General features: G+C 55.8%; 6 protein-coding genes across 6 annotated transcripts; 4 read left to right on the top strand and 2 right to left on the bottom strand.

Moving 5' to 3' along the window:
- Window positions 1-1373: 1373 nt before the first annotated feature.
- Window positions 1374-2928, top strand: DOT1 (Nucleosomal histone H3-Lys79 methylase; the record flags this gene model as incomplete). The annotated part of the gene is made up of 2 exons (XM_053192780.2): window positions 1374-1939; window positions 1995-2928. 2 exons carry the CDS (start codon window positions 1374-1376, stop codon window positions 2926-2928), a joined length of 1500 nt encoding a protein of 499 aa, XP_053049720.1.
- Window positions 2929-3277: 349 nt separating this feature from the next.
- ATG16 (autophagy protein 16, interacts with Atg12p-Atg5p) lies at window positions 3278-4074 on the bottom strand (the record flags this gene model as incomplete). The annotated part of the gene is made up of 3 exons (XM_065758269.1): window positions 3278-3433; window positions 3538-3926; window positions 4056-4074. 3 exons carry the CDS (start codon window positions 4072-4074, stop codon window positions 3278-3280), a joined length of 564 nt encoding a protein of 187 aa, XP_065613024.1.
- Window positions 4075-4812: 738 nt separating this feature from the next.
- vps16 (Vacuolar protein sorting-associated protein 16) lies at window positions 4813-7703 on the top strand (the record flags this gene model as incomplete). Its single annotated transcript, XM_053192778.1, has 4 exons — window positions 4813-5773; window positions 5834-7076; window positions 7216-7297; window positions 7452-7703. 4 exons carry the CDS (start codon window positions 4813-4815, stop codon window positions 7701-7703), a joined length of 2538 nt encoding a protein of 845 aa, XP_053049718.1.
- Window positions 7704-14775: 7072 nt separating this feature from the next.
- On the top strand, window positions 14776-16152 carry N0V96_008258 (uncharacterized protein; the record flags this gene model as incomplete). The annotated part of the gene is made up of 3 exons (XM_053192777.2): window positions 14776-15293; window positions 15345-15438; window positions 15505-16152. The coding sequence occupies 3 exons, from the start codon at window positions 14776-14778 to the stop codon at window positions 16150-16152; spliced, it is 1260 nt and encodes a 419-aa protein (XP_053049717.2).
- Window positions 16153-17016: 864 nt separating this feature from the next.
- MAS2 (Mitochondrial-processing peptidase subunit alpha) lies at window positions 17017-18762 on the top strand (the record flags this gene model as incomplete). The annotated part of the gene is made up of 1 exon (XM_053192776.1): window positions 17017-18762. The coding sequence occupies one exon, from the start codon at window positions 17017-17019 to the stop codon at window positions 18760-18762; it is 1746 nt and encodes a 581-aa protein (XP_053049716.1).
- A 714-nt stretch (window positions 18763-19476) lies between these two features.
- Window positions 19477-20625, bottom strand: N0V96_008260 (uncharacterized protein; the record flags this gene model as incomplete). Its single annotated transcript, XM_065758270.1, has 3 exons — window positions 19477-19915; window positions 19972-20251; window positions 20409-20625. The coding sequence occupies 3 exons, from the start codon at window positions 20623-20625 to the stop codon at window positions 19477-19479; spliced, it is 936 nt and encodes a 311-aa protein (XP_065613025.1).
- Between the last annotated feature and the right edge of the window lie 360 nt (window positions 20626-20985).

Below are 20985 nucleotides of genomic sequence, written 5' to 3' on the forward strand. Positions count from 1 at the left end.
TCATACCGGCAAACATACATATCTGTGGTAGCAATGTCATATATATTGCTATGCCTGAGTAAGGTAGTGATAAACGAGGGCGGGTGGCTCAATGCTCAGTGACTGATGACGTCAATGATGCTCACGCACGCTCCTTGCTTGTTGGATGTCACTTTGAGACAAGCTTAAACATGAGACTTTGGCGATGCACCCAACGGCTTCCCCAAAACGGAAGATGACAGCAAAGAACCTGGAGAAAATGTGACACTGGATGACAGCCACGCTGTGACCTGCTGGAAACATTGAAAGCTTTGGGGCTTTAGGGAAGTACCTAGTGCCTACTGCGTAGCGCCCCGGGAAGTGTTCCCCCGACAAGCAGCCAATCAGACTCGTCTAGTTCGAGAGGTCCTGCACGTCGAGGTCGGCTGACGCGGCATCCGCAGTGGATCCTTGAGAAGTGGGATGGTAAGGTAGGTGTCTACCTTACCAAACGGAACCAGCTGTTCGGCGCGGAGGAAGGTGCAGGGCGAACTGGAGCACCTGCGCGTTCTGGGGAGTTTTGCTGCACCTCTCGTTCCCTTCTGCGACAGGATGCTTCGAGGCTGCATCGAGGCGAACTGGATGCGCTGTGCCGCCCGAGCCAAGATAAGATATGAGTCGAGGTGCCCAGAAAGGGGGTTCAATAGGTAGGTACACGAGGGGATGGGAACACCAAGTTGAACAATGTAGGTAAGGTAGTTCGCCTGCACCTGCCTCACCTGCTAGCCTGACTTTGGGACTTGACTTGCCGTCTGGGCACTTCCCAGTGAACTGGGTGACTGCCACTGTGGTGCTTCTCACGCCTTAGTCATCACAAATCCTCGGTGGGCTGTCCGGGTGCTGAAGTTGTTTCCTGCCCGTTCATTCCGCCCCCCTTGGGCCGGGGAATTTCAACTTTCGGGGTCCTGGGTCAGGCAGGAAGGAAAGGCCCACTCCATTTTTTTCCCAGTCACGTCCCGGCCCCATTTCCACGTCCTCTTCCGAAAAATCGCCTCGTGTCCCGTCTCGTCTCACTCCAAACCTCATTTCTTCTCCCTCCGTTCTCCCGACCCTCCACCCCTCCCTCCGACGACCACGTCTTCCCGTCGTGCAACTGAGACAACCCATGTCACGAACCGAAAAGTCCTGCTGACGACACACTCATTCTTCCACCACTCGCTATACCCATATTGATTTTCTATCAATAATCCCATTCATTCACGCCTACGGGGAACCCGCCCCGCCCTGACCCGCGGAAGCCCACCGAAGCTATAGAGAACCTCAACGCTCGACGAGTCACGCGCCCAGCGCCTACCGCTTCGTCCTACTCCTTCCACCCAACCCCGACCTTCCACGGTCGCCGCCGGTCGCCCATCATGCCGATCCTCGGCGGGAAGAACAAGTTCAACACCAAGCCGGCAGCAATCCGCGTCGAAAAAGTCCAAGTCGCCGCCCCGAAGCCGCGCCCAAGGCTCGCCCACGCGACATCCTCCACATCCTCCGCCAAAGCCTCCCCGCGCGCATCGCCAAAGCCCAACGCCAAATCCCTCCTCTCCCGCAAGCAGAGCGCCTCGCCCTACCCCTCCTCCTCCTCGGACGAGAAGCGCAGCGGCGGCGAGCGCAAGCGCAAGGTCGGCAGCGCGGGGCCGTCGCAGCCCAAATTCGATAACGACTCTGACGGCGACGACAACTACGAAGAGTTCCTCAAGCACGAGCCTAGCAAGCGGCAGCGCACGCAGGATGGACAGTTTGTAGATACCCAGCGCGTGTTGACTCGGTCGAGCGCATTCAAGGACAATGCGAAGCCCCTCAGCCGGCTGATTCACGCCGCGCAAATTTCCAACCTCAAGAAGTGTCCCAAGGCCACGCGCTCGCTTGGTGCAACAGCAGACGACAACGTCAGAGTGCGACTGCAATACCCGAGCAATTACGGTGCGGAAGAGTATGTTTCAATATCACATTGCAACTGTTGGACGGTATCACTGACCCCTCACTAGGTACGAGCTTATTAACGACAAGGGCATCATCAACGCAATCGAGGATATCAAGACGGTGGTCGGATTCGTCGCCAACGTATACCTCACCGAAGAGCAGGCTGAAGAGTTCACAGAGCAGCAAAACGGCTTTCTACGGCGGCTCAGGAAAGCATCAAACACAAACGACTTCCACGGTTTCGTGTCGGCGCTCAACGATGCGAATAAGAGAATTCGCACTCTTGCGGCGGACGGCACAATACGCAAGAATCTGGATAAGATACACGGGCTGCCCAGGGGTTTGGTCGAGTTCATCCTCACCCAGGTGTACGACCGTACAGTATCACCAGACGTGGAAAAGTTGAAACAGTATAAAAACGGCACCGACAATGTCTATGGCGAACTAGCTTATCGACTCATCTCCGATATCTTACAGGAAAAGACCCGGATGACGTCAGACCAAGTCTTTGTCGATCTCGGCTCCGGCGTGGGCAATGTGGTGTTCCAGGCCGCGCTCGAGATCGGCTGCGAGAGCTGGGGCTGCGAAATGATGGAGAACCCGTGCGACTTTGCGGAAGCGCAGGAGAAGGAGTTTGGCGCCCGCTGCAAGATGTGGGGCCTGCTGCCCGGCCGAGTCAACCTCGAGCGAGGCGACTTCACAAAGTGCACCCGTATCCACGAAGCCATGAAGCGCGCCGACGTCGTCCTCGTCAACAACCAAGCCTTCACCCCACAGCTCAACGCCGAGCTGGTCAACATGTTCCTCGATCTCAAGTCAGGCTGCAAAATTGTGTCGCTCAAGTCGTTCGTCAACGACCAGGGGACGCGCAACGCTAACGACATTGCGAGCAACATCTTGGAGGTCGAGCACCTGACCTACCCTGAAGGTGACCCTGGTGGTAACTATGTCAGCTGGACCAACGCTGGCGGCAACTATTGCATATCGACGAGGAAGTAGGCGGCTATTCGTTCCGTCAGCATCTATTGTTACGCCGCATGATGTCCTACGGGACTTGCGCTCAGGATGCAAGCAGCACTCGCTAGAACGCATGGCTGCAATGTGTGTTGTACATTGAGCATGGAATTACCAAACAAGAAAGAAAAATGGAAGAAGAAAAAAAAAAAAGACAGGAATACTGGCATAGGAGAGGAAATAGCGTTGAGTTCATTTACCTGTAGAAATTCTTACAACTCCCCATAGAGCATGTCAGCCGGGCAGACAGCCAGCGAGAGAGAGAGAGAGGGAGAGAGAGAGAGAGGAGTGTGGCGTGGGTGAGGGGAGGTTATACACGAAATAGACCGCATCATCAGCGCTCGTTTGCGAGATTCATGGCATCGGCCTCCTGCGCCATCCTCTTCATCCATCTGTCGACGAGCTCCTTGTTTTCCGTTTTGACCTTGTCCCGTTCCTGCTCGGCCATAGACACTTGCAGGTTCATCGTGATCATCTCGTCTTGAACGTTCTGCGAACACACGCGCGAGTCAGCATTTTCTCCTCTCCTCCCCTCCCATCCCAGAGGAACCTTTTGCCAAGTTTCTTCTCAGTATAGTGCAGGTTTTTGTTTACCTCGACCAGCTTGCGCTTCTCCCGCAGCTCGTGTTCCCGATCCCGTAGCTTCGTCGTCAGAGCCGCATTTTCCGCCGTCAGGATGCGGACCTTTCTCGCGTCGTCTTTGTGTTTGGTTCGTAGCGTCTGGGCTTCGTCTTCGGCTTGCTTTGCTCGGTCTTTGAGGGTGCCGTTTGACCGGAGGGCTTCGGCGAGTTGGAGCTGGAGCTGCGCGATGGTCGGGTCGGAGGAGGGGCTTGTCGTTTCTGTTGTCGAAGAGGGCGGTATGTTGTTTGATTTCTCGGAGGAGGAGGAGGTTGTGGTTTTGCTCTTCTTTTCGGGCGCGGTTTTGGATTTGAGAACTTGGTTTTCGGCTTCGAGGGCTGCTACGTGGTCGGAGAGCTGGGAGCCTGGTTGGGGATGGGAGGTTTAGTTTGCCGGCCTTGAGAGATTTGGGAGAGGCTTGAGCCTTACAGAGCTGTACGATTTCGAGATTTACAGGATTATTCTTCTCTTGCTCCCGGATGGAGGCAAGGTACTCGAGCGCCAGTCGGCCATGATGGGCGTTGTTGGTGGGGGAGGAGGGGACAGCTGGGGTGGTGTGCTGCGTCGGGGTTACATTTAATTGCGTAGCTCCCTGGATTTTGATGCAGAAGCTGGATCTAAGAACAATGACGGGAACAGTTTTGTACGAGAGGTGCCTTTCTTGGCCGGTTCATGTAGACGGAATGGCGCATGCGTTTTGCATTCCAGACATGAACAGCTCCTTCGCGGGTCGCAGCGAGCGCATGGCCGTCCGCAGTCCGTCACCTGTCCTAGGCGCCCAGTGTCGAATGGCGAGCTGGGGGGTCTTGGGCTTTGTCTTATCGGCGCACTGCATGTTTTTGGTGGGGTTCTATTACCTGCCTGCCCTTTGCCCCGGGGAAATGACGCAGTTCCATGGAGCCGGTGATTAGCCGGCCCCAGCGGTGAATTGAGGCTGCTCTCCTGTAATTCGTGGCGCAAGCTCCATCGAACCTGGGTGCCTGGGGGTGCTGTACCTCTAGCTCATTGAGAGCTTGGTGTGGTGGTGGGATGGAAGCTCATACCTTCAACCTCATCTCTCACTCATCTCATACCTCGGTCTCAACCAAACATCGGAACTGGAACTCAACATCATCGCAAGCCCCATCTCGATAAATCTCCCAGGCGATTCAAGAAGCAGAAATACGTGCGATAAAGGAGAACAAAAATTCAACTCACGATACTATTGTGAAAAGAAACAGGTCCAGGAGCGAATGAAAGGAAGATGACATGATGGAAGCATCCCACCCCGCGGCAGGATGGGAGAACGTCGGCGAGAAATGGTACCGTAAAGTCCAGCTCTATACGGAGGTATTCGACCAAGACCTCGACCTCGACAACTACATCGTCGCCGGCGCCCCTTACGGCGGCGCCCTCGCTCTCTTACGGGACGACACCAAGATCCAAGCCGTTCGCGCCGCCCCCAGTAATAGCAAAACCGGCGGTCCAGGGGCCAGCAACAACAAGCCCGGCATCGACATCTACTCATACGCAGGCAAACTCCTCCGTAGGATCCCGTGGGACCAAGGGTCTGGCGCGATCAAGGGGCTTGGATGGGCGAGCGTCCAGGGCGGCGAGGAGAAGTTGCTCGTCGTCACTGCGGACGGGACGGTGAGGGTGTATGACCTCCAGGGCGAGTTCACGCAGTTCTCGCTCGGCAATGGCGCGGACGAGGTCGGCGTCGTCGGGTGCCGGTTCTACGAGACGGGTATGGTTGCCCTGCTCGGCGGCAACGCGCTCGTCTCCGTTACCTCGTACGCGGAGCCGCGGCCCAAGTTACTTGCCGCGCCGCCGGAGGACCAGGGCGAGATACACGCGTGGGCCGTCGTCTCGCCTGACCACACGCTCTCGCGGTCCGTTGAGGTGCTGCTGAGCATTGGGGAGACTGTATATGTTGCCGACGCGGCTGAGTGCGAGGATCGGTTCCTTGATATTGGGCCGTTTAGCCACATCAGCGTCTCGCCTGATGGGAGGCTGATTGTGTTGTATACCAAGACGGGAAAGGCGCATGTTATATCGAGCGATTTCCAGGAGCGGTTGGTGGAGCACGATTCGCAGTCGAGGATTCCGCCAAAATATGTCGAGTGGTGCGGTTCCGATGCGCTGATTGCCTGGGAGGATGAGGTGCACATCATTGGGCCTGATAGCGCGACGGCCGAGTTCTTTTACGATGGGCGTGTTCACGTCATCTCTGGTACGTTCAGCTCTTGGACTACTACTTCAGGCTTCAAAAGCATCTAACAATAATACTTAGAAAACGACGGCGCAAGACTTATCACAAACGACGTGTGCGATTTCCTCGAACGCGTCCCCCACGCCACAGAAGATGTCTTCGGCACCCGCGCAGAGTCTTCAGCCGCCTCCATTCTCCTCGACGCCGTCGGCCAGCTGGAGCTCCAGTCCCCGAAAGCAGACGACTACATCCAGCTCATCCGCGCCAACCTCACCGAGGCCGTCGACACGTGCGTCAATGCCGCCGGCCGCGAGTTCAGCGTCCACTGGCAGAAGCAGCTCCTGAAAGCCGCCTCCTTTGGCAAGTCCGTCCTCGACATCTACAACAGCGACGAGTTCGTCGACATGTGCGAGATCCTCCGCGTTCTCAACGCCGTACGGTTCTTCGAGGTCGGCCTGCCCCTGTCCTTTGACCAGTACCAGCGCCTCACCCCCGAGGGTTTAATAAAGAGACTCATCAACCGACACGAGTACCTCCTCGCCCTCAAAATCGCGGGCTACCTCCGCCTCCCCACAGACCGCATCTACGTCCACTGGGCCTCCGCCAAAGTCCGCTCCGGCACCGAAGACGACGACACGATATGCCGCCTCGTCGTCGAGCGCCTCTCGGGCAAACCAGGCATATCCTTTGAAGAAATCGCTCGCGCAGCCTACGACGAAGGGCGAGGCCGCCTCGCCACCGAGCTCCTCAACCACGAACCCCGCGGCGGCCGGCAGGTACCCCTCCTCCTCAGCATGGAAGAAGACGAGCTCGCCCTCGACAAGGCCATCGAGAGCGGCGACACGGACCTCATGTACACTGTCCTCCTCCAGCTCAAGAAGAAGCTCCCGCTCGCGGCCTTCTTCCGCGCCATCAATGCCCGCCCCGCGGCGACTGCGCTCGTCGAGTCCTCGGCCGCACGCGAGGGCGACAACGCCCTCCTCAAGGACCTGTACTACCAAGACGACCGCCGCGTCGACGGCGCGAGCGTCTTCATCCGCGAGTCCCTCGCCCAGGCCGACGCCCGCACGGCATCCGACAAGCTCGCACTCGCCGCCAAGCTGCTCTCTGACTCCCGCGAGGCGTCGTTCGAGGTGCACGCTCTCAAGGAGGCGCAGACGCTACTCAAGATGCAGGAGGCGTTTGATCGCGACCTGACCGATACATTTACGGGACTCAGCGTCAACGAGACCATGTTTAAGCTTATTCGGCTGGGGTACCACAAGCGTGCGACAAAGATCCAGAGCGAGTTCAAGGTGCCGGAGAAGGTTGCTTGGTGGCTCAGGTTCGTGATGTCTTCCTTTCATCGTGTGCTTCCTCTTCCACGGCTTCTAGTCTATCCACCTGACCCCCTCTCTTGCCCCTTGCCAAGACGCAGAGAGGCATTATACGATTGCTAACCCCTACCCTCTTCTTTACAACAGACTTCGCGCCCTCGTTGCAAAGCGAGACTGGAACGAGATTGAAGAGCTCGCAAAGACGAGGAAAAGCCCGATTGGGTGGGAGGTAAGCTTTCTTCACGAACAATCTACTACACACTATCGCAAAACCATCAAGAAACCCGCGTGTTCGGCATCCCTCTATTCTCCGTGAGACCTCGGAATTACACTCTACTGTAAACCGGACGACGGAGAGGAAATAAGCTAACCTCCGAGCGCAGCCGTTTTATAATCTCACGCTGCAGGCGGGCAACCCGCGGCTGGCGGCGGTCTTTGTGCCAAAGTGCACGGGTCTGGAACCGGGAACGTCGATTACCATGTACGAAAAGTGCGGGATGCGGGTCAAGGCGGCGGAGGAGGCGGTGAAGCTCAAGGACGCCGAGGCGTGGGGTAGGCTCCTTGAGGCGGCGGGACGGGGAACGCAAGAGGGGCGGGAGATTGAGAAGCTCGGAGCCGCAGTTTTCAAGAAGTGAGGCTGGCGATTGTTGTTTTTTGCGAAGGCGAGGTAGGCGAAGCATTTGACGCTTTATTCGAGGACGAAGATGATGAGATCAGACGAAGGAGAGGGGGCGGGGGTGTCAGGGTTAAAAGGGGTTGTCGTCGGTGCTTTAATCTCCCTCCTTACTATACCATACGTAATCTGAGCAGAATTAAGGTGATGCTCCACGGCTGCTGTCGAAGATGAGGACCCCTTCCTTGAGGCTTTACGTTTGAGGCGATGTACAAGTGGGAATGGAGGCCGTCGTCGATCCGGGGTAAGCTTGCCCACCGGCTGGTCGGGAGCTAGGATTCTCCCAGGGCCAGGACGTGCGTGCGCGTAACGTGGTTTCTAGCTTTGTCGAAGTCTTCACGACCGATTATGCCAAAGGGAAAACTCAGGCCATGCCAAGCCCTAGTCTGCTAGATGTGCCGGATCGCCTGGCTGTCTGACAGGCTTACATCAATTCTTTGACGATTGCTTCCGGATACAGCTTGGCTTGGCAGATGTCTAACACAGTCCGGAGTCTTGGGACTTACAGTAGTAAGTCCAACTTACCTGGCAGGTTTCGCGTGAAGAGAGGGTATGAAGAGGCCGCGTGACAGATCGATTTACACGTGGGCGAACCACGGGAGACGGGCGCGCCGTCACGTCGACACGGGCTCCAGGATTCGATGACGGGTGCTGGTGAGCTAAGATAGCGCTGCAGATGAGGTTTGATGCTGTTTGCTTTTGAATGTCAGTTTGTCGATGGACAAACAATTGGATTTTGGTCCAGGAACAAACGCCCCTTTTGGCAGTGAGATTGCATAGGTGGAATAAGGCCGCGAGCCATGGGGCCGTGGTCTCAGATGGGACACAAGGGAGTAATGCAGACAGCGTGGTTCTAGGTTGAACCTAGGGCGGCTCTGGCGGGAGGTCTTCATGAATCAGGTATTAGGTTCTGGGGGACACCATCTCGGAGGATTGATGGGGCATGGGGGCGACGACGGTCCGATATGCCTTGCTGTGCGCGAAAGGTTTGTTCTGAACATGTTTGCTCGGGAGCGACAAAGCATGAGCGAAAATCGGCTGAAGCAGGTTCGTCTTTTCGCAGAGATGGTTACCGTGGATGCCAGTATGTGGCTGACAGCGAATACTAAGTTTCGTTCTGTTACGCCCTAGTGACTGGTGATGGAGGGCAAGGAGAAACAGTCCCGGGTCGCCTTTGGCCGACTTTTTGGGCCACCAGCTATGTTAGTGGTCGAGTGCCTACGTGTGCCCAGGGACGTAAGACGCGCTGATTGCAATCGGTCACTGGCGTGTGGCGTCTTCTTGAGCAATCGACGTCAAGCGCTGACCACTGTAACCGAGATGCTGGGAAAGGCGGATCTAGATCCTCATCTCTGGGCATGCGTGGAGCCTGCATTTGGCCAAGATGAGACGAAGGCGACTAGAAAATGGAAATTGCAAAACATTTACAGTGCTGAAAGCAGCCGTTTGGGAGTAGGTTTCCACAAAGAGCGAGCTATAGGCAAAGACGGACGGAATGAGGGTCCACAGCGGGCTCGGCCCCGGAGAAGAATCGGAGGGTGCATGAGTTGAGGCGTGTGCCGCCAGTGAATAGTCTTGGCAAGGCCTCCTCATGACAAGGAGGAAGCCGACTCAAGGTGGCGAGGCAAGGCGAGGCGCCCAGCGGAAATTCGCTCGTTGGTTCAGCAGGCAGTATCGGGTTCGGATCCGTGTTTCTGATGAGCTCTCGGCCTTCTAGAAAATTTCTTCATTGAGGTTCTAGTTCCGCCAAGACGGTTGACATCTGGTGTTGAGAGGTAAGGCTTAACGGAATGGAAATGTCCCAGAGTTTGCTTTTGTTTTCGCAGTGTCGCAAGCGTTGTGGTGGTGGTGAGTCGGATGAGGCTCGGGACAGCGGATGACGGACCGGACGAGTCAGTGGCAGAGGGACCGCATTCCTGAATATGGCGGACTCGACTCCCACACCGTCATTCAGCTTTCATCCATGTTGGAGAAAGTGTTTGATGAAACGACCATCGATCAAGACAGGCAGTGAGCCATGGTGTCGTGAAGTTGTGATTTGCCTTGGGTACGGTAGGATCCTTGTGCACGAGGGCGCCACAGAATGGGGCCTGCGAGGTGTGATTCCCAGCCTTCTGATGGACTTCCGGCGGGGGAAGATTTCCTGGACCCAATCACGATAGCGGCCCAAGTGAAGGGACGGCATGGGAGGAAGAGAGTGACGGACGGAGGTGGCGGGGGTTCTCGGTCACACGCCTCGGTGCCAGTCGGTGGGCCTGAGGTTCCCTCCCCTTGATCATGGGCGAAGGACGGGAGGTACTTGGGGTGCAGGACGAGCAAAGTACCTTGATCTTCTCGGTTAGGTAAGGTAACCTTGGCAAAGTCGATGGTCTTGGACTCTTCGGACGCAACCCTCAACGGAGGGTCGAAGGGTCAATTCAGGGAGCTAGGGAGCTGGATGGCCGCTAATCTGGTGATTGCGTTAGCGTGAACAGCCCCCTGAGAATATGGTTCGCCATTGTCTCTCGCGTGCGGCGTATCTAACCATGGGAAGCCTGGAGCTTGAAGACGACGAGCAGGCCAAAGGGCCTCAAACCATTCACGCGGCGCTCTTGGTGGAGAGGTCACTGGAGACTCTGCGGACGCAGGTGCGGACTGCAGAGAAACCCAGCGAATCGGCCGGCGATATACTGGTCGGCTGCATGTCAAATCATTCCCGTCCGTGACAGCGGTGCAGTGGTGCCGTGGGCGGCGGGGGTTTAAGGAAGTGGGCATAGTGGATTATGAGGTATCCCAACTTCCCAAGACTGCAGCTATCTTCCATGGGGGAGATATCCATGGGTTAGGCCGCGAGGAATCCGATTAGAAGCAAGGTAAAGAAATTGAGCTGACCTTGTCGTATCCCATTTTTGCGGTTCAGGAGGCTGGTGGTGGCCCTGTTGTGCCGTTATTCCAAGGTTGATAGACATGGTGTTGATGGAGACGGTGTTTTCACTCCCTCTTTTTTTTTTTTTTTTTTTTGGTGGAGAGATGACGGTAGGCGACGGGAAGGCCGGAAATAACATGGCGCGTTCTTTTCTCTGCCGATGTCTGCTCTGATGTCTGGGACTGATGGGGAAACTTGGAAAGACGCCTAACAGCACTGTTGCTGTTAGGCTATGGGCGGGAGTCGCCGTCGTATTGGACCAAGGCAGGTACAAGTCACGATGGGGATCGTGTTCATGGAGCATTGCGGGAAGGTGTCGTAATGCGGTCTTAGTAACTACGCGGACGTTACCGACCCCCCCTTTTCGCTCACTCCTACACTTCTTTCTACCTTACTCCATAATCACCTAGCATTATAAATGCCATTGTGTTTGCCTTGCATTGAGGTCTCCATAAATGATGACAAGCTCGGAGGAAAGATCGTGAGATGCCCTGATCTTGATGGGCGGCGATGAGGTAAGAAGAGAATTGGGAGAGGCATTGTACACTAAGGTAGATGGTGATTCATCCTGGCCAGTGTCAACCCGTGCACTCTGGTCGCCGATGCTCTTTTGAGATGATCGTGCCTGCCTCACTTCCCGGGATCTGAAGCATTGGCCATCCCGCAGATGCAGACACCTCCTGTGCTCCTTCCTGCCTTCATACTGGTGGTACCTGCCCGACTGGATTACACAGTACCTAGTGCCTTATGGACAGCACCATCCATTGAGTGCCAAAGTGTCTCTCGTCTCGTGTTGCAGCCCCGTGCTTCCGCGGAAAGAAGGCGAGACAGCGCACCTGCCTTTTTCAACTCTGAGTGGCCCCGGTGTTCGACGATCGAGAAAGCCAAAATGCAACTTGGGATGAAGAAAGTGCAAGTGCGTATCGTGCCAGCAGGCTACCGACTGCGTAAGGTAAGTGAAGGCAGGTACGCTTGGGCGGACTTTCCACCACCTCACTCCATCTCAGATTCCCAGATCTTCCCGTCGTCCTTCACCGATGGGGCCGGTGTATCTCCGATGCTTCGTCAATCTTCCTTCCGTCTCTTCCATTCAAGCATTCCACCCAACTCCAAATGCCTCAACGTCCATCTCTCTCTAAGGTACCTTACCTTACCGATACTCAACCTTCCAGATGGCTGGCGACGCATGCGGTGTATCTTCTCCGACCATCTTGTTCCTCTCCGATGACGAGACTTTGATCCAGCTTTGATCCAGCTTCTCGGAGCTGGCTGCCGCTGGGCTTGACACTGAGACCCCCAACCCAAATGACCCTGCCATGTGTCTGTGCTCCGCCGTTCTCGTTGCTTCTTCTGACCATTCTGTACATGGCAGTCGCGCATCTCCCGCTTCAAAGATTGACTTGACTGCCCGCCTCAAGGCGCATGCAGAATCCGAGACGGCTCTTTCGACACCCATCCCTCCGGTAGCAGCGTCCATGTGTGGTTTTTGATCTGTTCCAACTTGAACACTCAACCGGCGGGAGAGAGACACCGGGTCATGAACTGGCAGCAACGCGGCCTCATTGCTGTATCATCATTAGACATCATCGACGTCGTCGGTTACGGCATTTCTTCCCATGAGCAACTCCATGTATGCCACACCGACGTCCATCTTTATTCTCAGGCACGAATAATAGCGTACCTACGTACACTACTATGTACTGCGTACCCGTCCGCATCCACTGGATATCCCAGCCAACCCACACGCACGCTTGCAGCAAGCATATCCAGGCGCAATGGATCCTTTCCATTGCACCCCTGGCCCTGGCTCGCCTTTACGTCCCCTCACTCCTCTAGCCAGTCTTCTGTCCGGCCCTAAACCAAAGGCAACGCCGCAACAACAACGTCCCCTGCCATTCCCGGCCCAGAAAGACGAGAACACACGCACATCTCAAGGCTCGACCCCTACCGTACGGCAACTGCCACACCAATACAGCCCTCGCCCTGGTCGTGTGTCTCCTCTTGCTGTTGCTTGCCAAAAGCCCAGACGTCGTCATTATCCCCATAAACGCCCCCCCTCACCCTTCAAGTAGAGGCAGATAGGAGGAGGTGAGAGAGGAAAAAAAAAAAAAAAACAGTGGCACGCGCGCCAACGAAAACCTGACCGACTGGGCTGGACCCCGACTTGTTCTCTTTACATCCAAGTACCTGACCTGGACGATTACACTTGGTACCAGTTCCAGTTCCCACTGCCCAGCTGCCCTGTCCTTGAGGCCCTTGCTTCATGGCCAGCCCAGCATCGAGACCGATTCTGCTCTTCTTTAGCTGCGTCCCACCTAAGGTACGGTCCTCTGTACGAAGCACTCTATCCGTAGAGTCTACCTGACCTGCCTTACCTTACAGGACGGATACACCCAAACTAGTCGTCTCGTGTCTCCCGCCCTCCATTGTACCCTATCAAGGTACTTCCACCCAGGACCACCACAAGTACTTTTTCTTTGGCCTGGCCTTTTTCTTTCGTCCAACCTCACCATCCACGGCCGCGGCGCACTGCTTTCACGCCTAGTCCATCTGGCTGTCCGGGCTCTTCCTTAGCCACTTGACCCAACTGGGACTGACACTGACGATTACGACGAGCAACAAGAAGAAGTCGACGCCCGTCCTTCTTGGGTCCAAAGCCGAAATACTGACCCTTTCCCCAATCCAGCCGAGCACCACAGACATTCAGCATCCTTCACTTGCAACTTTCTCCCAGGTCCAACTTTCCAAGGCCTGCCGCTTGTCGTCCAGACTAAAAAAACCGTCTTCCCCAGGTCATTTTTCTGTTCCCGGACGTAATCTGCTTTTCTTGGTCCATAATACCATTCATCTCACTCATCTTACTCTCAGACCCTACCTCCCATCTCCCTCCCGGCTTGACAATTCCTCCTTGGTCCTTTTCGTCCCTTTGGTCCCTCGTCCAACCTCGCCTTGCCTCGCTGTTGCACGTCTTGACAGACAGGAACTCGGAATACAGAGTACGGAGTAGGGGAAAGCACCGTAGCTTGCTTTTCTAGACAGGATCCAGTGGCATTCCAAGCAAACACAAGCCGTCTAGACTTCCTCCACTCCCTCTCCCTTACCTCTCTCTCTCTCTTCTCTCTCTCTCTCTTATTCCACCCCTTCATCACATTCTTCCCGTAGCCTCTTTGACGCCCTTACTCTCTACTTTCACCCCAAGAGAGACACCCCCAACAAGGCAGTCCACAATCCCATTCTCCAAGGGACAGGGAAAAACGAAAATACCAAGCAAAATAGGTCACTCAGACAAGTCCGCCGACGCCCAGTGATTCAGCCAGCTAGTCAGCCAGACCGCCAGCCGAAACCCACGAGTCGAGAGCCGGCACCATTGCGACACTACCGCCTGATTTCCAGACGGATTCTCACCCTGCGACGGCCACTACTGCTTATTGCACCCACCGCCAAAAACAGTCCAGCCTAACAAACACCACCCATTCTTCTTTTCCTCCCAGGCTCCCCTCCCCCCCTCGAGGCGCAAATGTTTACACAACCAGTTGCATCGCCACCGACCGTGGGCCCCGTGCCGACGTCTGTCACCAATCCCGCTTCACCCTCAACACGATCCAGTCGCCTGAGAGGCCTCAGTTATCTCCGCAGCTACACTCAAAATCATATTTTGTCCCGAGAACATAGTAGCCAGGGCTCCAACTCTCCAACATCAAACTCGCATTCCCACGTCGCCGCCCACTCACACTTTCACCACAACACCGGCACCAGCCCGCACTCTCAGACCCAAACTCAAACTCAAAATCAAAACCACCACAATAGTCGTCCCGGTTCTAGTCGCCCAACCCCTGGTCTACAGCGTTCTCTCAGCTATTCGCCTACTTCAACCCCTCGTCGCTCCGACACCGACGCCCATCTGAACCCTCTCTCGCTCGTCGCCTCACTACAGGAGTCACCATCATCGTCAACTTCCTCCGCCAACAAGGCTTCCACCACGCCCTCTTCGCCCGCCGTCGAGCGCCCGCCAGTGGATGCGCTCCCCTCTATTCTCGACGACGTCATTGCCAGCGGCAGCACCAGCAGCCATATAAGGCAGCAATCTGACCAGCAGCCGCAGTCAACCAACGACGCTGAAGCCGCGAACATGACGAGAGCACGCGCCTCTACCACGGGCGACGCCCCTGTCGCCGCCTCCCCCGCGCCCGAAAATCTACCTTCAATCCGATTTTCTGCCTACTATGACCCCCGCGCGACACGTCCAAGCCTGACCTTCCCTCCAGTCTCGAGGACGTTGCCCTCGAACGGCGATATCATTAGGGTCGGCCGCTACTCGGAGCGAGATAACCAGCCCAGCATCCCCAACAACACCCCTTCGGCCGCGCCCGTGGGTTTCAAGAGCAAAGTTGTCAGTCGCCGTCATTGCGAATTTTGGTATGACGAAGGTAAATGGTACATCAAGGATGTCAAGAGCTCGTCCGGCACCTTCCTCAACCACATTCGACTCAGCCCGCCAGGAACGGAATCCAAGCCATTTCCCGTCAACGACGGCGACATTGTGCAACTCGGCATAGACTTTAAAGGCGGCGAGGAAATGATCTTCCGCTGCGTCAAAATGAGACTGGAGCTGAACAGAGGCTGGCAGAACAAGTTGAACACGTTCAAGTAAGTTGGGCCGATTTTGACCGTCTCCGTACTTGCGCTTACATCATGCAGCATGGCGACGCACAAGCGCTTGCGGAACATGACCGCAGCAAACTCGGCGAATTCCTCGACGCAGGACTGCTCAATTTGTCTCAACTCTATCGCGGTATGTAGCCGCCGCCTGAACGGACCCCCACATTCCTTGCGGGCAAGAAAGCTAATTGTCTTCTAGCCGTGCCAGTGCTTGTTCGTGGCGCCTTGCTCGCATACCTGGCATTTCAAGTGTATCCGGTCTCTACTGAATTCTCCCCAATACCCCATCTTTGTCTGTCCAAACTGCCGCATGGCCGCCGACCTCGAAGCGGATATTGAGGATCCTGAGGAGGATTGGGAGCAGATGGAAGAAGATGAGGAGCCCGAACAAAAACAACAGAAGCAGGAGGAAAAGGAGGCTGCTGCGGCTGTCCCGACCGCGCCCTTGGCAGCTCCTGCAGCCGTGGTCAGCTCAAGACCTCAGCTCCCTGAAATCGGCACTGATGATGATGCCATGGACGACTTCACAGTGGCCTTGGACCGCGCCAGAACTGTCGCCGAAGCTCCAGAAGCGGCGCCAAGGACTGTCGCACCCCATACATCCATCCCACCTGTTCCGATCCCAGCAGTCGGCCTAGCCCAGACAACTGCACCGCGAAGCGGTCGAGATACCCGCACTCCTTCGCCCATTGGTAACCACTTGGTCAACGCTACTGAAGGTCCTATTACCCCGCGTAACGATGCTGGGCCATGGGTCTTTGACGGTAGTGCAGGGCGTCGTGCTGCCGAGGCGTCCAGCGGAATGCGAAGCCTTGATGCTGCCGCCGAGATGGAAGTTGACCGGTAGAGCCGGTACAGACGTTTACGCAGAGGCATGACAGGGAGAGACCGAACTACCGGCCTGAAGCACAGGTCAAGTTTTGTCCCCCAAGCATAGAGTGACGCACCCTCACAGAAACGTATGCGCCAACTTCGAAGGCGGCGAATGAGGGAGAGAAGAAATGCGTTTTCCGTTGCGGAGTATTGAGTGAATAAGTTGCATGAGCGAAGGCGTGGAACGGTGTATGGCGTTTGAATGCATTGTGGATCGCTTTATGCTAGCCACAGCGAAACAGAGCTATGGTCTTACTTCTTGACCAGGTTTAAGGAGGTGGGCTCAATGAAAGGGCTGGCATTGTCTCCTTCAGTTATGACAGCGGCTTCTACATGAATCAGGGAGATTCGCAAGCCAGGCGATGGATTCATAGCATTCTTCTAATACAGAGTTGGCGAGCGTTTGATGCTCGCCTCATTCATACGAGACGTTACCGTGTGCGACTAGAATACAAACCTCAAAATGATTGCATTCAACTTGAGCAAATCTTTTCCAGTGGACTGGACTGTGTTTTGCCAGATGCTCACAGGATCTCCGAACCATGAGACGCAGATCGCGGAATACGAGCGGCGCGGCTCCCAAATGACGTCTCCTGGCTGGATGCATCGCCTGCAATCTGATTGGCTGAGAACGGTGCCCCACAAATGGAAGACTGAGGGTACCGGTACGATAAGGCGATAAGGAGCACCAAGAATTGGATGCGTCAACTCCCGTGAGCAGCGAACTTTTCCATAGCCTCGCCATCGTGCATCATCAACCAACGGACGCTAGGGACCACCATTGATCGCACATAAGCCGACCGATCACCCGGAGTACACGTCACAGACCTCACACACGATGCTTCGATCATTGGCAACGCGCCTCCCGCGGCGCGCGGTCGCTTCCACAACCCCCCGTCTTACTACAAGCTTCCGCCCCTCTCCCTCTACGCCCTCCTCCCGCCGGGGACTCGCGACGATCATCGAAGCGATCCCAAAAGAGCCGACAGATCTCGACGCCATCACAACTCTACCAAACGGCCTGCGCGTTGCGTCTGAAGCGCTACCAGGCTCCTTCTCCGGCGTAGGTGTCTATGTTGATGCCGGCTCCAGGTACGAGGATGCCGGCCTGCGGGGCGTCAGTCACATCATGGATAGGTTGGCCTTCAAGTCAACGGGCAGCCGCAGTGCAGACGACATGCTCGAGTCGGTCGAGGCCCTCGGCGGCAACATTCAGTGCGCGAGCTCGAGGGAGAGCATGATGTATCAGGCGGCAACGTTCAATGGCGCCGTGCCGACGACGATTGGGCTGCTCGCCGAGACAATCCGCGACCCGAAGCTCACCGAGGACGAGGTCCTGGAACAACTTGGCACCGCTGAGTACGAGATCAAGGAGATTTGGAGCAAGCCGGAGCTTATTCTGCCCGAACTCGTTCACACGGCTGCCTTCAAGGACAACACCCTCGGCAACCCCCTGCTGTGCCCGGAGGAGCGTCTCGGCAGCATCTCGAGGGAGACGATCAAGCGCTACAGAGATTTATTCTACCGTCCCGAGCGCATTGTCGTTGCGTTTGCGGGTGTCGAGCACACGGAGGCAGTCAAGCTGGCGGAGCACTACTTTGGCGACATGCAGCCCTCTTACCAAGAGCCCACACTCTCAAGGACAGGCTCAGAAACCTCCATCGGCTCCGCGGCCTCAGAATCCACGGACGCGTCCTCATCTGCCTCCGCCTCTTCCTCCCCCGTCCAACAACCCTCGAAACTCCTCTCCAAAGTCCCCTTCTTTAAGAACCTCTCCACTTCAGCACCAACCAACGCCTCTGTCCAGAGCGGTAGCGCATCGCAGCTCTACGGCATTAACTCACCAGCCCACTACACCGGCGGTTTCCTCTCTCTTCCGCCCCAGCCCCCGTCCCTGAACCCGAACCTCCCGACCTTCACCCACATCCACCTTGCCTTTGAGGGCCTCCCCATCTCCTCGGACGACATCTACGCCCTCGCGACCCTGCAAACCCTCCTCGGCGGCGGCGGCTCCTTCTCCGCTGGCGGCCCCGGAAAGGGAATGTACTCCCGCCTCTACACAAACGTCCTCAATCAGCACGGCTGGGTGGAATCCTGTGTCGCCTTCAACCACTCCTACACCGACTCCGGCCTCTTTGGCATCTCCGCCAGCTGCATCCCCGGCCGTACGGCGAGCATGCTCGACGTAATGTGCCGCGAGCTCCGCGCCCTCACCCTCGACACGGGCTTCTCAGCGCTGAAGGCGGCCGAGGTCAACCGCGCCAAGAATCAGCTCCGTTCGAGCCTGCTCATGAACCTCGAGAGCCGTATGGTGGAGCTCGAGGATCTCGGCAGACAGGTGCAGGTTCACGGGCGCAAGATCCCCGTCACGGACATGTGTCGCAAGATTGAGGCGTTGACGGTCGAGGACCTCCGACGCGTGGCGCGTATTGTTGTTGGCGGGCTGGTCGAGAACCCCGGTCAGGGCAGCGGGGCACCCACGGTTGTGTTGCAGGAGGCGCAGGCGCATGGTGTTAGTACGCATACTATCGAGTGGGAGGCGATTCAGAATACGATTTACGACTGGCAGCTGGGGAAGCGGTAAGCGGTCCGAAGTGACCTTTCTTCAAAAGCTCGTTCAGCAGATTGCGAAGTCATGGGAAAGCTGGCTCGGCTATGGATGTTTGTCTCGATAGATTGTAGCGAATGTGGGATGTGTTGGGATAGAGAGATGGCACAAAAAAGGGCCATGAATGTATCATAGAAGAGAAAAGAGACAAGAAGGAGACTCGACGAGTTGAGGTGAAGTGTAAAAGTATTTAATGGCTGGCTGGGCAATTATTGAAACAAAAAAAGGGAGAGCTTTCCTCCCAAAGACACATTTTGTGTTCTTTCTCTCAGCAGCAGTGTAGAAAAAACATCCCCCTTTTTTTTCTTTTGAACAACCAGACATCGAAGGGAAATAAATGTCATCTTGAGTGTTTACTAAAGTGGCAAGTTACGAAGTCCATAGCATGTAGAACACGTGTGAATAGCGTATTGAATTTGTGTACATTGTGATATCTGTCTTGTGTCGTCGTATTGTAAAGACGCCCAAGCATCGTGTAATAGTTATAAGTGTATGTTTAGTCTAGGTATTCGTCTTCCCTCCCTGATAGCAGGACAAATGACGCCGGTCAGTTCATGTCATCAGGCTTTAGCCGCTCAATCTCTCTCGGAAAAAAAGACAAAGAAGAAGGAAAGGATAAATGGGCGATGGTGTTGAGACCAGGGATTCTATCCCGGTCTCAAGTTGTTTGGTGAAGTAACGCCATCGTCCTCAAAGCTTTGATCGAATCGCCTCAAGCCGATACTTTACATCCTTGAGCGCCTTCGTAACAGGCTTCCAGTCATCAAATTGCCGCAGCAGCTCCTCCGTCTCAGATGACAGCTCTGTACGGACAAAGTCCTCCTCCAGCAGGCCGCGCATGATCCACGGCAGGTGATACGGGTTCGGATTCGCGACAGAGGCTCCGGCTCCGGCACCCGTCGAGTCGCGGCGGTGGGCGACGGTAGCGGACACGTTGGGGCGGACGTCGGACGTCTCGAGGGCGTGGGTGAGCGCGAGGTCGTAGACTTGGTCGTCGTAGTAGAGGCGCGAGTGGCCTTCGCCCGAGTAGAGGCTGCCTGCGAGCGGCGTGGAGAGTTCTCTTATCAGTCCGTGGTCTGAGACGCCCAGGTTGCGGAGTTTGAGGGCGAAGCCTACTAGGTGGGCGATGCTGGATGATTGTATTAGTGGTGTGTATAAACGTCAGGTTGCGGCAAATTCACTCACAAGTCTGGCGCGTGGATGCGACCGTCGATGAATACAGCGCGGTAGATGTAAGGGTGAGATGCTGGCGAGTAAATGGCTGACTCCATCGGCACGAGCTGGTCGTCAATGCTGCCGATATATGTGATTCTCGCGCCGTACTTGAGGACTTCTTTTAGCGAGTGCTCGTATCTCTTGGAAATTTCGCTGTCTGGATTTGAAAATTCCCACAACTCGTTGGCGGCTCCCATAAGAATTCCCATACTCGACTTGTAATCTGGGAACGGACCCAACGAGACTCCGGCTGCGCACGTCAATTGTCAGTTGTAGATCGGGGTGTCTGGTAGATGCTTTCAACGACTAACCCATTGCGCAAACGCCGATTTTGGCATTTGTTATGATGCCCAGATCTATCAACTTCGCCAGCAGCATGACTCCAACAGGCACACCTTGAGAGTGACTGGCGACCAGGATTAGATCAGCGTTGCGAATATGCTCAATCCAGTTAAGCAGAAGCTTCCACAGGTTGTCTACTCTGTCCGCAATCTTCCCGTCACCCTCCAAAGCGACCTTTTCAATTTCGCAGTCGGGACACCCGTGGGCATCGGTCCATCTCCTGATGGCTTCAGCGCCGAGGTTTGCGAAGCGTAATGATGTTCCTGTCGGTTGGCCGACCATGGGTCTCAAATACATCGCCGGGAAAAGTCCGTGTACACCAATCGCGATAGCTTTCTTAATCTTTGGCGTTTCTTTTACCTTATAAACGTGATTCGCCGGGGGCTGCTGAGTGCGAAGCAACAAAGAGGTGATTTGTTTGATGATGGATGGGTTGTCTTTCATCTGATAGGTACTCCCAAACGAGGGCAAGAGCAGGTTCGGAGGTGTCGCTTTCGAAAGTGTTTCTTGGCTTGGGCTGGCCTTTGGTGTGCCTGGTTTCAGGGGTGGTTCTTTGGGTGTCGTTTCCGCCAAGGAAGCCTTCGATGAGGCCACTGATTCCGGCCGATTGGGTGTCCCCGGTCTAGACGGTATATCTAGGTC

This window comes from Colletotrichum fioriniae, assembly GCF_027942845.1.
Source record: "Colletotrichum fioriniae strain IMI 355084 chromosome Unknown scaffold_10, whole genome shotgun sequence".
Lineage (NCBI taxonomy): Eukaryota > Fungi > Ascomycota > Sordariomycetes > Glomerellales > Glomerellaceae > Colletotrichum > Colletotrichum fioriniae.